Source organism: Athene noctua, chromosome 1 (genome assembly GCF_965140245.1).
Source record: "Athene noctua chromosome 1, bAthNoc1.hap1.1, whole genome shotgun sequence".
NCBI classification, from domain to species: domain Eukaryota; kingdom Metazoa; phylum Chordata; class Aves; order Strigiformes; family Strigidae; genus Athene; species Athene noctua.
Window position 1 is genome coordinate 71,473,966 of NC_134037.1, and position 16,661 is coordinate 71,490,626.

General features: G+C 40.2%; 1 protein-coding gene across 1 annotated transcript in view; it reads left to right on the forward strand.

Moving 5' to 3' along the window:
• LOC141956223 (CNK3/IPCEF1 fusion protein-like) overlaps window positions 1-16,661 on the forward strand; it is a 155,785-nt gene that overhangs the window by 41,519 nt on the left and 97,605 nt on the right. The window contains 8 exon segments of the mRNA XM_074896532.1: window positions 1,565-1,652; window positions 4,360-4,401; window positions 6,263-6,382; window positions 8,140-8,199; window positions 11,009-11,077; window positions 11,818-11,964; window positions 13,713-13,837; window positions 16,260-16,468. Of these exon segments, the coding sequence (XP_074752633.1) occupies window positions 1,565-1,652; window positions 4,360-4,401; window positions 6,263-6,382; window positions 8,140-8,199; window positions 11,009-11,077; window positions 11,818-11,964; window positions 13,713-13,837; window positions 16,260-16,468 (860 nt within the window).

Sequence of the window (16,661 nt, forward strand, 5' to 3'; positions counted from 1 at the left end):
TAAAGTCAAGGTAAACAACATCCACAGCCTTTCCCTCATCCAATAAGCAGGTCGCCCTGTTGTAGAAGGAGGTTGGTTTTGTCAAGCAGGACCTGCCTTTCATAAACCCATCCTGACTGGGCCTGAGCATCTGCTTGTCCCGCACGTGATGTATGATGGTGCTCAGGATGAACTGCTCCATCAGTTTCTCTGTCAAGCTGACAGGCCTGTAATTTCCCAGATCATCCTTCTGACCCTTCTTATATATGGGCGTCACACTGGCTAATCTTGAATCTGTGGGGATCTCCCTGGTCAGCCAGGACTGCTGGTAAATAATGGAAAGTGGCTTACTGAAACACTTGTTAAAACCCGTGAAATGATTAACATTGCATACAAACTGTTATTTACAAAAGTAGGAATCTTCCCATTCAGGTCAGTTTCTTATACATGTGACTCTCTCCTCTCCCCTTCCTACTTCTAAAATACTTGTCATTGGCAGGTCCCTTTCTAAAAGAATTTTTCATATTCTGTGTAAATTGTGGCCTTAGCTCTGCAGTTTGAAAACTGAGCAGTGGGAGAGACTCTTCCCTCTACCTGTTTTTGTGGGGGTTTTTTTGGTTGTTGTTTTTTTTTTTTTTTTTCCCTTGAATTTTTTTTTTACCTGGCTAGAACCAGAGTTGTTTTGTGACAGCTGCAGCAGAAGCAAACAGGCAACAGAGCCAGTCAGGTGCTGGCAGGGATGCTGTTCATGATAGCAGGTAAACAAACTCTCAAGCCCCTTGCCAGCTTTCCTGAGAAGGAAGGTTAGGAGGAAAGCTGCATGGGGACTGGCAACAAGGAGCACTTTTATTCTTCAATATCCCTGCACTCCAGCAAGGAGTTGGTTACATGTCCAGGCAGTGATGTTAACAGCTTGTGCCTCTCACCTGGTTCTCTCCTCTCACCCTGTTGCTAACAGCTTGCCCTGAATATCTTCTGTAACTCACTGTCAGCCAGATGGCTGGTTTACTTGTTTCCAAACCTGCTGGGATTAATTCTCAACCCGCTTTCTAACTCTTTCAGTTGTCAGGGGAGCCTGAGCTAAGACTGTACAGGCTCTAAAGCTGCCCTATCTATAATGATCCTTCTCTAAGATGCAGCCTCACTGCACCTCTGTGTGTAAAATTCGAAAATCCACTTTTCTTCTTTTAGAGAAATTTCTTTTCTCTCCAGTCTGAGTTTAGTAATCAAGGACCTGAAAGTTAGGAATATACTCACTGGCAAACCTGAGGGTGTGATTTTATTATTTTTTTTTTTAACACACAGTGTGATCTGAACTCAAGCATGCAGCTGAGAGAACTGTAGTTTGGAAAATTGACTGTTTCTTCTGGTTTTGCTCTCTGAACTTGCTTTCCACATTTACAAATTTTGGTGCAAGGATGGAGCAGGACTATGCAGTCAGGAATACTTATATTGTAAAACTGTATCCTCATGGTTGTGTGGATGTCAGTTACAGCTCTTGCTTTCACATGCTCTTCTTCGCTGATAAGGTAGGATGGGAGAAGACTGGCCCCTCTGATCTAAGGGGAACTTTCTCTTTTTGTAGGACCCCATTTACAGGTATCGCTGATTTTTCATCAATGAAGAACAGAATCATTCAGCTCTGCTTGGATCTCACTACTACTGTTCAGAAGGTCAGCTGATTTATTTTTCTCTTTGCTTTCCAAAAGGGAAGGAAGGGGGGGGTGTTTGAGAAAGTAATGTGCTCAGTGTGTGCAGAGTGCTAATTGGAAGGCAGGTCTGGAAATGAGGGCTTACTTGAAACTGTGAAGTTCCACGAAAGTCAGTTTCAGTTGTCCATTTTTCGGAGGTGTTTTTTGTGTTTTTTTGTTTGTTTGTTTGTTCGTACCCCCCCCCCCCCCCCCCCCCCCCCTTAACATCCAGTTTTGCTGTTGTTGTCTGCATCTTAAGTCTGTGGTTTAAAGGCTACTTATATTTTCTTAAGCTTTAATGGAAAGAGAGATAGTTTTGAAATAGTTTGGAACTTGAAAATCTTAAAGTTTCAAACAACGTGCTGTAAAGCAGTTACTCTAAACAAAATGACTCCATTGGTTGTTACACCCATGCTTGCAGATTCCTTAGGTGTTGTACCATACAGAGTGTTTTAGCGATCAGATGGGAAATGCTGCATGTAATGGAAGGAGCTGCCACCTTTATGATACAAATCCTGTTAGCCAGGCTTCTTCTGCCAGTAGTGTGAGATCATGATCTTTTGTTTCAAAACTTTATCAGCTGTATGATGAGTGCTCTTATTGGTAATAAGTAAAAGGACATGTAGGAACCATGGTAATCTTGGCAAATGATGTCATTTTGCTCTCTGAATAATACTGTCTGTCTTTGAAACTGTTCTAACAGTGTGCCACTGCTTTGACTCTGAAGCACTGTGTGCACGCTTCAGTTCTGCCAGACTTGCTCGTAGTCGTTTGTTTGGCCGTATATTGTTTGAGCTCTGAAGCGCCATGTCTTGTGACATGGGTGATTCTCTCCCTGTTCTGAGTGTATGATGTCAAAGGATAGAAACATCCATCGAGTTGTCAAGCTATGATGACATCCAATTATATCACTTGGATCATTGTGAAAGGATCATGTCTGGGTATTGTAAGCTCAAAGGTGCACAAATTTATTTTGTTGCTGAATGCCCTTCTTGTTTGAGCGCTGTGTGTGCAATTGCAGAAAGTCAGTGATTTACAGCTACGGAGTTGCAGATTGCAAGTAGAACAGTAAGCGTTTCTAGCAGCAGATGGTGTTCACCTAAGAGTGCTATAGGAACTGAGATATGAGATTGCTGAACTGTATTAATAAAACTACTAAAAATGGCATCTAATCTGTCAGCTAAATATGCCTCTGATGACAGGGGAATGGAAGTTGGCAAATACAACCCTAGCCTTTTAAAAAAACATCAGAGTATTTCTTTGCCAAATTGATAGGAGCTAAAATAAAGAATGGGATTGGTGCATATGAGAGGAAGCATTAATGGGGGAAGGATCAACGCTGGGGCATTGCAGATACATTAGAATGGTCTGAAGAGGTCTGATGATGTGGAAGAGAGAGATACAATTCGAAAATCTTTAGGTGAGTTTTTAGACTTCTTATTGGGGAATAGAATGTAGGAATAAATGGTCAGTTCTCAGTGGAGAAGAGGCTAATGTGGTTCTCATGGAACCAGTGCTGCTCTGCATAATCATAAATGATGTGTAAAAGTGGGTGAATAATAAAGCAAGCCAGAGATGCAGTCATTATTGATTCATGCAGATATATTTAGCAGAGAAAATTACACTGATGTACAACAATGGAGTTTAAACTATGTAGTAGTGTCTTGAAGCTTTTGACAGAGTGTAAAAAGTGTGGCCTCAGTATTTGGTGCTCATTACAGCAGCGATCAGGGTGTTAAGACTTACTATGAAAAGATTAATCAGAACATAGCTGAGCTGGTTTTATGTATCCATTGTGTGTCCATATCTGGAGGACTACGGATTTTTGGATTTCTGTATTTAAAAGCACAGAATAGAGGTAGGAAGGAACAGAAGTGCTGAGGATGATCAGAAGTACAGAACAACTTCAATTCACAGCTCCTGGATGTATGTCTCGGGCTTTATGCGGTAGTTCTGGAGGTTGAGGTGTTAGGGGCAAATATCTTGGTATTTAAGCTTTTTTAAGTGCTTGGGGTTTGGGGTTTTTCTGCTTATAGATATTGTAAATCTTGTTTCACTATTCACTTGCTGTTTTAACTTTTTAACCTGACAATCTAATACCATTCTCTAGTTCAGCTCTTCTTGCAGAAAACAATGGTGACTTCTGTCGTTTGTCACATGAACTCGTTTCAGTTCAAAGGCTTTTGTACCTGGGCTGTGTAAATAATGCTTTGTGTGCGTCCTCTGCCCCTCAGGAATGTCATTGATAGCATATTTAAAAAAACAAAAACCAACCCATCACTTTTCATTCTATCTTTAACAATATGTTTTAGATCCATTTTGATGCCTGGGACAGAGGAACACTTGAGTCGGGGTTTATCAGTTTAAGGCAGGCTCATGTGCTTGGCCTTCTGAGAGTCTAGTTTATTGTGCAGGGTTCTGCTTTTCTGGACAAGTCTGTGGCTGTAACTGAATCCCATGTTCTCTTTAGTTTTCAAGGTTTATTATTGCTTTCTACCAGGGCCAGAAAATAGTTGTTCAACCAGTAGGGTTCAAATGTACTGTTAAAACTAATCTGATTAATCCCTGCAAGCATGAATAACTCTATTTCAGTTCGAGGTTAAAGTGACAGTTACGCAGAGTTTTCAGAGAGGATGTGCTTATATGTTTATTGGTTAATGTAGGGCTTTTGTTCTTGTTTTGTTTTTAGGACTCCACTGTGGCTGATATGGAAGATAAAGTTCAGACAGTAGTAAGTACAACTTTTTGTTGAAACTCAGCTGCGTGCATTCACATTTATTTCAGTGGTTTCTATGCTGACTGTACTGACAACAGGTTTCCAATCGCACACATAGAAGTGTATCATGCAAGTAAATATTGTTATGAGCCATTTTTTGAATATTCTTTACTGTAGAGGAAATCAGTGAAATCTGAACATATGGGTAGTGTGTGTAATAGCACAGAGTCAAGTATTCCTTAAAGTTTCATTGCACGACTATTTTTTCAAGATAATTTAGAGCTCAGATTTTCAAGGGAAAGGTAGTGCTGTAGAATGATTGTAGGCTAAATAAACCAGTTATGCCTGTGATGTGCAGTTAGTGCCTTAATAAGCAGATGCTATGCCTATTAAGCTTCATGTAAAAGAACCGCCCTGCCACAGAGCTGAAGTTCTGTCTCTGTACTTGAGCTTGAGTTTTCAGGGTTGTTCAAAGCAGCCTTGTGACCAAATGAGGAGCGTAATGGAATGCTCTTTATATTTTGTAACAGTTAATCATCGCTTCCTGCTTTTGACATGAACCAGGCTGTGCTCTTTGATAAGGCCTTCCGCTAGCTCATAGATGCTTAGGAATTTAGTAGCACAATAACTAAAAATAATTTTGTCCATAAATAGTGAGACCACGTAAAAGGGAGTTTTTTGCATCTTTTTCCATTTGTGCACACCCACTCTGGAAGTAGGTATTGTTGTTTGGGGTTCCCTTGATTGAGCAGTTCCTCACATTCACACTTAAGCATTGTTTTGGTTTATTCTATTGCTGCTCTATAAATGTGATGTAAAACAAAATAAAAGACGTTGGAGCTATTGTGTCTAGGGACCATTGTAATCCAAACCAGTGTCCTATGACACAGCTCCCCCCATCCTATAGTTACATATGTCTGCTTTGACTGAAGGAGTCAAACCCTTTGTGAAAGGTGTCTTACCTTGCCGGCTCCCAAATTGTGTATAACTAACTACTGTACTGTGTACTAATCCTCACTACCCTCTCCTTTAAGCTTTTGTAACCTATTTTGAGTTTCAGCATTGCTTCAGATAATGTCAAGACTCAAAACACACTGTAAGCCATGAGTGAAATTTGAGTGTAGGGAGGCCACAGAATTTGGATTATGATTTTTTTTTTTTTTTTTTCATGATTAATTAGCCATTCTGCTAGTTAAAAGTTTTACAAGACAAAGCCGTTCTGCCTCTGACTTTACTGACACACACTCAAGGTCAGAATTTGCCTTTAGTTATAATGTTGGCTTAGGATCAATTATGTTTTGGTCAAAAGGAAATATGAACCTTGCCTGCGTAAGCATTCCAGAAGAGGTCAGTTCAGAGGCACGGTGGAGAGAAGAAATGCTGAAAGGCTTAAGTGCTAAATGTCCTGACTTATACTGTAAAGCTTTGTGCAGATAAGTCAGTGACCAGCACTGCACTTCTGACACATGGCCAATTTTATTCTCATAGTAGAAATAAAGAACAACATGAAAACCTGTCAGTTGTTCCCACAAGGAATTATCAAAATGTTTCAGTATTTTAATGGGTCATATTTTGGTTAAAGCAAGCAAACCCCTAACCCAATTTTTTGCTCCATTTTGTGTGTTTATTTTTTTAAACAGAGGATATGTTGGCATCTGTTAGTGATGATGAGTTGGCACTAATAAAAACAGGTTGTTTATACTAGGTTACAGTAAGAAGATAAACATTTGTAGTATAGATCTATAAAAACGAATCTTCTATTTTGGTGATTCTTAACTAAGCTTTATTAGTGAACCCAGTTTTGAAACTCGTTTCCGTTTTCAGAAACTGAAAGAGGAAGGAGTCAGGAGAGAAACTTTGTATGTTCTCATTGTAGGCCAAGACTTTAAATGGCATTTGTGATAAAGCTATCCGATCAACTACAGATCCATTGATGAGCCAGTGTGCGTGTTTGGAGGAGGTTCATTTAACCAACATTAAACCTGGAGAAGGCCTGGTAAGAACTGATTCTGGAGCGTCCTGATATCCCCAGTGCTTAATAGGTAGTCTTGTGAGCCACTGCATGTGTGTGTATAGCAAGAGATTTCAAAACCAGTAACATTCTGTGGGGAACAGAAAGAAGTATGGGGAGGAACTCTGAATGGTAATTGTCAGGCGGTGTGCTGGAGTGGCTGCCAGAGGCAGCATGTTAATAGGTTTGATCCCAAATATAATTTTTTGATGGTAATTTTTTTCAGATTTGTGTCTTAACCAGGATGTTGGGGAATTTACAGATGCTTGTGGAATCAGTTGTTTTATTTTTGCAGGTTACTTTAACAAGCTGTTTTTCTAAGGGGGGCTTAGGGGAGGGAGAAGATGATGAGAAATGATGATTGTGTTTTGAAAGACATGTTTTTATGTGTGTTTATAGCAAGATTGAGGATTTTTGAGGTTTGCTGATAGAAGGAATATGAGAAATCCTTTTAAATGTTCAGTGGCTACGTAATGTTACTGAATCTGGTTTGTTCAGTGGATGGTGCTTAGCTGAGTGCTGGTTATGAGAAACTGAGTTTGACATCTTGGTGGATTTTCTACCTGGGGAACAGGCATGTTATAATTTGTTGGAGGGAATTTAAATTCTGAAGTGCATTTGTATTCTCCTGCCTCCCGCCTCCTGGCCCCGAAGGCAGAAGAGATGAACACTTTCAGAGGAAGTTTTACAGTCTTACTGTGCTATATAGTTTTACGTAGGTCACTAGATTTGACTGAATCAGTCATGCATTCTTGAAATTATGGGCACCTCTTTGTTAATGCACAAGCTACAGTGAAACAAAGTCAGCCTAGTTTGGACTAACTAAGAAACGAGGAGGTAGGTGCACACAATTGGATCCCGACAGACAAACGGGGAAGGGAATTGGCTGGGGAGGAAGGGGAAAAAAAATCTTGTGTTTTAACTTGTACTTCTAAGCAAATGTGGTAACTTCAGGCAAATAAACTGCCTGCGACTCCTGAATAACAGCCAGTTCCATACAGCTCAGTGTGAGTGCTTCTACAACAGACATAGTTAGGAAAAGTAGAGATGTATTTGTTCATAAATGATGAAACCCATGTACTGGTCACCTCTTGTGGGGATATCTATGTAATTATTAGTTAATAGTCTGCTGGTGATTTTTAATATGGTCAACACCCACTTCATCTGAGTTTGTCCTTGCATTCATGCTTAGTATTAACATACACAGCCACAAATACTCAGTTCTGCCAGAGCTTTTATTACCTACGTCAGCACTGTGGTTACAAGGCAGTCTGTATATTGACTTGCCTAGAGAAATTGTAAAAGAACATGTAGACGATATTTGTACTGCACTGTATAAGTGTGCTTTGTACAGAGAGAGCTGGTGGCCATCTAGTAAAACCTGCAATTCTCCAGTGCACACCAGGAAGTAAGGAAATGAAGTTTTGTTCAAGGCCAAAGCCTGACAAGGCAGCAAAACCAGCAGTGTTTGGTATTACCAACCAGACAGTGTTTCTAAATTGCACTCTGTATATTAGGTGTTTTAAGTCATTATAAATATTATAATTAATTACAGTAAAAGTGATCTGTAAAGAGGTTTAGAATGTTGTAATATCAGACCACACACTTTTCTAGGGAAAATATGTGCATTGTTAAGTGTTTTTAATAGTATTTTGAGTTTGTTGCCAACAGTTGTTTAATCAGATACGTTATGCGGGTTTTTTTGCCTTTAAACTTGTTTTTCCTTTTCTACTTACATTTAGGGAATGTACATCAAATCAACTTATGATGGATTGCATGTAATTACTGGAACTACAGAAAATGTAAGTGAAGTAAATGTAGATTAACTTAGACTGACATTATCTTTGATTGAGTTAGTTTGACTTTTTTACTACTTTTTCCTGTTTTGCATATGGCTTTCATATTACTGCTTTAAATACTGTGTGATGCATCATTTGTTTATCCAAAACTTGTAAATATTTTTTGTCTGTATGCTTCACTGTTAGTCTAATTAAACCAGTTCCTGCAAGTGTATGAGTTCAAATGCTTGGTCTTAAAATATTTGCTTTAATAAGTTACTGTATCTGCTGTTCTGAGTGCTTATGGTATCTTGCTAAAAGTCTTGAATGTGTTTGCTCTCTGCTGGCAAAGGCAATCACCCCTAATGGGAACATATAGGTGGCAGTGTGCTAAATTCAGTAATGAGTAATGAAATCAATAAGCTGTCCAGTGACAAAATTAACTTGCAGAGTAAAAGGACTATGAAAAAGTAAGACTTTTAATAGCGGTTTGCTGGAAGGAAGTGGTTGGCATGATAGGCAACTGTATCTTTTGCTGCAGATGGTTGCGTGTTTTACTCTTACATTAAGTTCTCTATAGCTGAGGCTTTAATAAAGATTTCTGAGCAGCTATTGCAGTGGACCTCTGGCCAGCAACTGGCAGCTGAGGCTGGTGGATGCTGCTGTGGTGTTGTCAGACATGCCGCTCTGCAGGAGCAGTGGCTGAAAAGAAAGAGCAGAGGAACTTGGCTCTTTTTGAATCATTTTTTGCAGTGACGCCTTTCTCTTCTCTTTTCTTTTTTGTTTATTTTTTATTTTTTTTCGAATAGGAAAGAACCACTGGTTTTAGTTGTACCCCTGCCAAGTCCAGGGGCCAGCGAGGAGTGGGTGGAAAACTGTGCTTGCAGTTCAAAGTGAAAACTGAAAGCTTTTATAGCTTTTATGTTATTGCCCTGGTATAACTCTGAACAGGATCTGCAACAGAGATCAAGTGCACTTGGACAGCAATTTCAACATCTGATAAATGCGAAAGAATGCGATGTTGACTGTCGACAAGCTACCTGTATATATACATCTCATTTTGGGGCCAGGAGCGGGGTTGTATTGTTTCTATAGCTGTGAGCATTGACCTAAATGTCTGCTTTTTTGTGAACATTGGTTCTTCCTCTGGTGAAGCTCTTTACTTTGGAGCAAGAAGTTTGAGAAGTGACTGAGAGGTCTGCAAACTGATGTCTTTCTGGTGGCGTGGGGTTGTTTAGATGACCCAGGCTGGGCTTTAGCTGGATTTTCTTGCTAGGTTTGAAATGGTATTTTAGTAGCTATCCCCAGAAGCCGGTGTGTTGGAATGCAGTGGAATTGCCCCCCAAAATCAACAGTACTGTACATTGTAAGGACTGGGGATGTCCATGCATTTGATGTCAGTCAGCAAAGAGAACTCTTGCGTTGTGCCATCCTACTTGTGACTTTCTGTGTCATGTTGGTCTAGATCTAAACTTTGCTCTTTCCTCTGTTCTCACAATGCAACTGCAGTCTCTGCTGTGCTCTAGCTGGCAATTGTAGGAGTCCTCTGTGCAAGGGTCCTCCACCCTCCCCCAGACAAGCTGTTGATAGCCCAAAGGACAGCTTGAAATGAGCTTTGTTTTCCACAAACTTGACTTTTGCCCAGCATTTTTTCATGATCTTGGTTGACTCATATATACACAGCCTTCCACAGAGGCATTTCCTCTCAGAGGAAGCAAGAAGACAATGAAGAAATGGGTTTACTCATGACAGCTAGAGCCTCCCACAGGTTCCCCCATGTTTTTTTTGTCTTGTTGCACTGTTTATTCCTATAGATCCTTTTATTAAAAAAAGTTACTTGAGGTTTGAAGGTGTGATGATGAAGAGAGTCCTTAATCCAAGTGCTTAGTTCTGGAGTCAGTAGGAAGAGCTGGCCTCGTGCCAGGTAGTTACTCATGGGGTGGGGGTTATGGGAGGAAAAGTTGTCCCGTGACTGGGGTGTAGTATGCCACAGTTTTATGCCTGTGCACTTTGGGTGTTGTCATGACTGGTCAGGGTTGGTGTGTTATATCAGTGAGACAGTTTTAATAACTTCAGTGATAGCTGGTGCATGGCACCAGTCGTAGATAAATCTAAATAAATATTAACACATTTAGCTGTTCCCTGCTAGTGGTTCCCCAGAGCTCGGTGTTTGTTCCAAGAAAATTGTATCTTAAGGTGTATAATTATTATTAGTTAGGTATTTTTCAAATATCTGTCTGTGCACACTTGATGTGTGTGAGAATATATTTTTATGTGTTGATCTTGATGATGCAGGCAGGTAATTTCATATTAAAGTTGGTAGCTCTTATTTACATTATGAAACAAAAAGAGAAAGTGCAATGGATCTGTTTTGTGGGTGGAGGGGTTTTGGTCCTTTGTTTTGTACATTCAGAATCCTAGTGTATTTTTTTAAAAGTCAGTATACGTTTATTTGAAAGCTAAGTTTAAGACAGTTACTATGTTAGGACAGAAGTCTTCAGTCCTCTCCCACTGCTGTGTGAAACTACAGTACAAACTGGAGGCAAAAGGACAGTGGAGACTGTCCTATGAGTTTAGTATGATTTGACTTGTGACATATGTAGGCTATGCTTCTGCCTTTCCCTGTAGTTCCCCCAGCATAAAAAATAAATCTTAAGTTGAATTTGTTTGCATTTCTCAACTCCTGAACAGATGTAATGTGTGATCTAGCTGTGGGACAGTTTTCAGCAATGCTCTTCATTCTAGATACAACCTTTGACTTAGCTTGGCAGGGATTTTTATGGGGGGGAAGAAAATCTGCTGAAGCACGTGCCTCTTGTTTTCCTCTTCGTAGTCCCCTGCTGATCGATCTCAGAAGATTCATGCTGGTGATGAAGTGATCCAGGTTAATCGGCAAACCGTGGTTAGTAACAAACACCCTTACCAACCTTTCCTTATGCTTGCTCTGCAAAGCTTGCTTCCCACAGGTCAGGAGGTGGTTCTGGTGTTCTCCTGTTGTAATATTTGAGGCTTTTTAAAATTTTGTTTTCAGGACAGATTTTATTCTTTGCAATATTTTGATAAATATGCAGTATTTCATGTTTAAATGCTGTGTGCATCATATTAAAATACTTCATGTTGTATTTAAAGCCTGTTTTAAAATGCATTGTTACAATCTACTGAAATGCAGATAAAACCAGCTTTAAACAAACCCCCAAGTATTTGTCAAATTGTTTGCATCTGAGAACTTAGAGAAGATTATTACATTTTTGCTTAGCACAGGTAAGCAATGCCTTTCAATGTGAGAAAAAAACATGACAAAACTAGTTCACTGTGAATTCTTGTGTTACACAATTTGAACACATCTATACATCCTTCTAGGACCAGACCTGAGGTACAAATATATAGCTGCGGTATAAAGCTTGATATCTCAGTGTTTAATTTACAGCTTAACTAGAGATCTCTCTTTGAAACAAAACAAAGTACAACCTTCCAAAAAAAAAGCAGCTTTCCAATTCTTTCCTTCATTTTGGCTTTTTTCTATCTCTGTTCTCTCTAGGTTCATTTTAAAATGACAGTTTGACTTGGGGGATTTGGGTTTTTGTTGTTTGTTCACTTTCAGAAAAGCAGCACTGAATAAAAGATGTCTTTATTCTCTTCCAGGTTGGATGGCAACTGAAAAATCTGGTGGCAAAGTTGCGAGAGAATCCTGCTGGAGTTAGGCTGCTGCTTAAGAAACGTCCTACTGGCTCTTTCCATTTCACTCCCGCTCCGCTAAAGAACCTGCGCTGGAAACCACCCTTGGTGCAGGTGAGAGGCTGCCGGCTCAACTCTGACACCAGGATGGGAAAGCCTTGGTTGCAACTTGAAAACGAGAAATACCAGAAATGCTTCCAGGTACTCATGTTTAAGTATAGATAAAGGAAGATGAAATGGCTGTCCTCTTCTGTGTCCTAGATAAAAGGGATAATGTTCCCCTCTGTTCTGCTCTTGATACACAAAGGGACTAGGTGTATTGAACATTTTAAGTTCTCCCAGTGGCACACAGACTGATTATCTGAGGCAAAGCTGCTGAAACCCCTGATATGTTTGGAATTCATCAGCATGGAATAATTAATGCTTCCTCTGTTTAGCAGAGTAATACGTTTTGCTGAAATAACTCAGATTATTCCATATATTTGTCCTCTTTTTCGTCTGGTGAAAGGTGGGAAAGTGTTTTTCAAGAAGTTACTTAAACTACTTGTTTAAATAAGATTTGATTGTTAGGCAGTTCACAGATTGGGTAATGAGCAGACATAGAAAGTGATATTAATAACTCTTAAATAGGTGTGTTGAGGAATGGCTTGTATTAGGAAGCTGAGGGCTTTAATGCTCATAGGAGAAAGTAACTGAGTTGAATCTGAACTGGTGTCCTGAAATAAAGAAAACCAGGGAGAGTTCCCATTCCTATTCCTGTTCTGATGTGGGTCTCCCTACAGCTGTGAGGATAATTTACCAACCTGTAAAACGCCAGTGGCGATTACAAGCCTTGATGCAGGCAGGTTTCTCTTAAACTGGGTAGAAGATGTGTACTTGACTCCTTTCTCATCCTTCCTTTCACCAATGCCTGTGTCTTGGTTTTGTGGCATAATGCCTTTCATTTAATCAGAGCCAAAGGAAAAAAAAGTGACTTTTCCAGAGTTACCCAAAGCAAGGGCTGTGTTACTGGTGTGAAGAACCGAGGTGGGCTGGGATATAGGCTGTGCCAAGGAGGGTTTCCTTGAGGGAATGAGTGATTGGAGAAGTCTGTTGACAGTTCTGGGCTCCAGTGTACTGACTGGTTAAAGGCAGGTGCTTGTGCAGGAGTGCCATTAATTGAATGGCCAGAGTGAAAGCCTGGGCAGACCCTTGACAAAAAGGGGAGAGTGCTGTCCTCTTGCTCTACAAAGGTGAAAGGGTCCTTCAAGCCTTTGTCTCCTAGAGGCAGACAGGAGCCTGGCAAGATGCTGGGGACATAAAAGTAAGCCACAAAAAGCAGAGTGGCAAACTTGCTCAGATGAGCGATACCAAATATATTTTCCCTTTGCTTCCCTTACTCTATTTATATCCCTTGATGCAATTTTTGGTGAACTTTACCATATTCCTGCCCATACCCCACACATTGGGCTGTATGGAATAAGAAGTGTGAGCTGGCTTTGTATGTGTTGCAGATCATATCTGTATTTAACAAACTGCATTCTTTTAATGGATCTAAAAATAGAAGAAGGGGTTTTGTTTCTGTTGCTTTTTCTGTCTATGGAATTTGCAGGAAAAATAGAACTGGAAAGAGCAAAATATTCTTGAGCAATGCATTACCCGTGGTAGGATTTCTGTAGGAGGGACTGCAAAGCTAGCCAAAACTGGGGGTGGAGGAAAATGTAAATGCTGAGAGTTTTTAATGTGTATATTAAACATAGAAATAGTAGTTGACTAGGAGATGATGCTAGGAAATGGTGCTATTGATTATTGAATTATCATTTTGTGAATAAGTCAGATGTTTGTGAATGACTCCGATGTTTGATAGCTGTCTAACATTTCAGACGAATCCTCCGCCAACTTCAACCCAGTCGCCAGAAAGCACCATGGATACCTCACTGAAAAAAGAGAAGCCAGCCATTTTGGATCTGTACATACCACCTCCACCAGCTGTTCCATATTCTCCTCGGTATGCAAATAAACATACACTACTGAACAGAAGAACTCCTTTATTACGCTTGTTTCTGAGCTGCCTTGCTCTTAGAGCTCTGTGCAGGTTAGCTTGAGGAAATTGCAGGTCTCTCAGATTTCGTTCTGGTTGCTTAAATGCACAGGATTGCTTAAGCTTATGCTTAAATGCATAAAGTATCATAATAGATTTTATTATTAGAAGATTGTGTGACACAGTTGTTCCCAAAACATGAATGGATGTCATCCCTGGTTTTATTGTGAAGTTATGTCTTTGATTTTGTTTAAATCTAACTGCACACAGCAAGAAGTTGTTTTTGTCTGTAACTTTTTCCACCTTTTTTTTTTTTTTTTCCAGCAAGTAACTGTTGTGGGAGTTAGGATAGAAAACAACTTGTTTTAAATTGTTAAACTTGCAAGTTGTATAAAACAGGAATGTTCCCACTGAAGGGAAGGGAGAGTCAATGAATTAATTTTTTTTTAAAAATCCTGTGCTATAATCTATAAAAATGGAAACCCGTGTACACAAAAGGCAGGGAGGGGGTAGGGCTGGTGGGTGTACACTATGGCTAGCTTTTGTTCTCAAGTCCATGCTGACTCGGATCAGAACGCTGCTAGGTGACCTGGGAAGGTGATGGACAAAAGAGTTTTCTGGCAAGGCATGCTTCCTGCCCTGCCCTGACACTTAAGGTTACATGTAGATAGCCCAGCACATAAACTCTGACCTTTTGCTGCAGGACTCATGGGAGCTTGCCTCCTGTCATGTAAGGCCTGGTACAGAGACCGAGGTTGTACTACTGCAGTCTTTGGGGCAGTGCTGGGGCCAGGGGAGAGGCTATCTCCAAGGTAGGGTCTCTACTGAAGTTGGACTCACCTTGACCTGCGCTGTCCCTGGCTTTCATGTTTATGTGTGTTCAGTTCTTAAGAACTTTAAGAAATGTAAGAACTTTATTTCTTAAGAACTTTAAGAAATACATTAAAATCAAATCTCTTGGCATAAAACCAAGTATATTTAGCAGCTCGGTTTAGAATGCCTTGGTCATTTCTTTAAATTGTTACATTTGAAGCCCATTGGTGAATTCTGTGCGTGTGCTCAGTCTTTTTATCTTTCCTAAAGAGTCACAAAATTATATCTAGCTTCAGATCCTTTAGATCTGAATCCCTGTTGACACGAAGAAAGTAACAGTGCGAGCTATAAAACTTGTCTTGGATGATGTGTAGAAAGAGGAAGGCTTCCTGACTTCGAATTTTAAAGAAAGCAAATGTGGGAAGCTGTGGCAGCCAGGAAGAGGAGAACAGGCATTTATTTTGCCTTCTGTTTTGCTCTTTTCTTTGGTTGTTTCTTATTTTCCCCCCTCATCATCCTGTTCTCTTACCTTCGTGGCATGGATCTTCTCTGGTCCACACTGCGGAGGCAGAGAGCAGTGGCTGGTTTCCCTCCTCACAGCAAAGTCTCCACATGGTGGTGTTGTAGGAGAGCTCTCCACACATACGGTTGTGGTGTAACGCTTCTGTGCCATTTTCTGTCCCTGAATCTCTATAAATAGCTTCCTCTCCATTCACTGAGCTATAGTATTGTTCTTGATGGAGAGCTGGAAAAAATGGTATGTGCTGTCCAGGGGCTCTGTTGTGAATACTGGGGCGTGTGTGTGCTTAGTCAGCTGTGTATTTTTATGGCTGACTTGGCTGATGGTTGCTTCAAGCCATAAGACTGTAGCTTGTACAGGGAAGGGGAAAAAAAACCCCAGGCAAATCTTAACTTGGAAGGTAGCTTTTCTTCCAAAAGTACTCACAGGAACTGGTTCTAAAAATGGCTGTTCCTGGCCTTTGGAATGAGGGATTGCTCTGGGAAGGGAGTTCATGCACAAATTGCTCAAAATCATATGTATATACACTATGAATTTATTACTGAAAGTCTCAAGGGAGAATCACTTTTGGATGGAGAGAGATGATGATGAATATTCAGTGGCAGTTACTGGGCTTTCATAACGACTGAAAAGCACAGTCCCTCAGATGGAGGCAATAGGTGTTGCCATTACACGGAGATGGATAAATCTATGTATGCATTCCTCTGTCACAACTGTGTACCGAACAGGCAGTGAAACAGAAGCTTTGATACCCTCAGGGCAGAAAGGTCTCATTTCTCAAAAGCTTTTTCAGGGGTGGTACCTCTAAACTTATCTAGTTAAATTACTGACTCATTAAAAGTTAATTAGCATGAAGGGAGATAGCTTTCTTTTCTCCTTGCTAAATGTGTTTATAATGAAGTCTTCAATCACCTGACTTGTTGGTTTTTTTCAGCTTGTTTTCAGCACAATGCCAGTTGTCAGGAGCATGACTGGGTTCTAGAAGTATCTTTCAAACCTGCTCATATAGCGTGAAACTCTTTTTAAGCTTCTAACTGAAGTGAAATGTTCTTTCAGAGATGAAAAGGGGAGTTTTGTGTATGGAGGAGGCAACAAACCCAATCAGCCACTACCTGGGTCCAAAGGTGCTGAGTCTCCGAATTCTTTTCTGGATCAGGAAAGTCGAAGGCGAAGGTTTACTATTGCCGACTCTGATCAGTTGCCTGGGTATCCTGTGGAAGCAAATATCCTACCAGCCAAGATGAGGGAAAAAACACAGTCCTATGGTGAGTTCATTCCTCTTTTCATTATTGCTGTTTATTGTGTTGCTGTTTGGTCAGTTTGGAATACTTTGTGTTAAAAACCTGCTCATTAGACTTGATGGTTATTAAGGGTAGTCTGTGCAAATTGTGAATGTGAATGAAATTCCACATCTGAAATAATTTCACTTAAATGCTGTTATTTCTTTAATGAATGTTA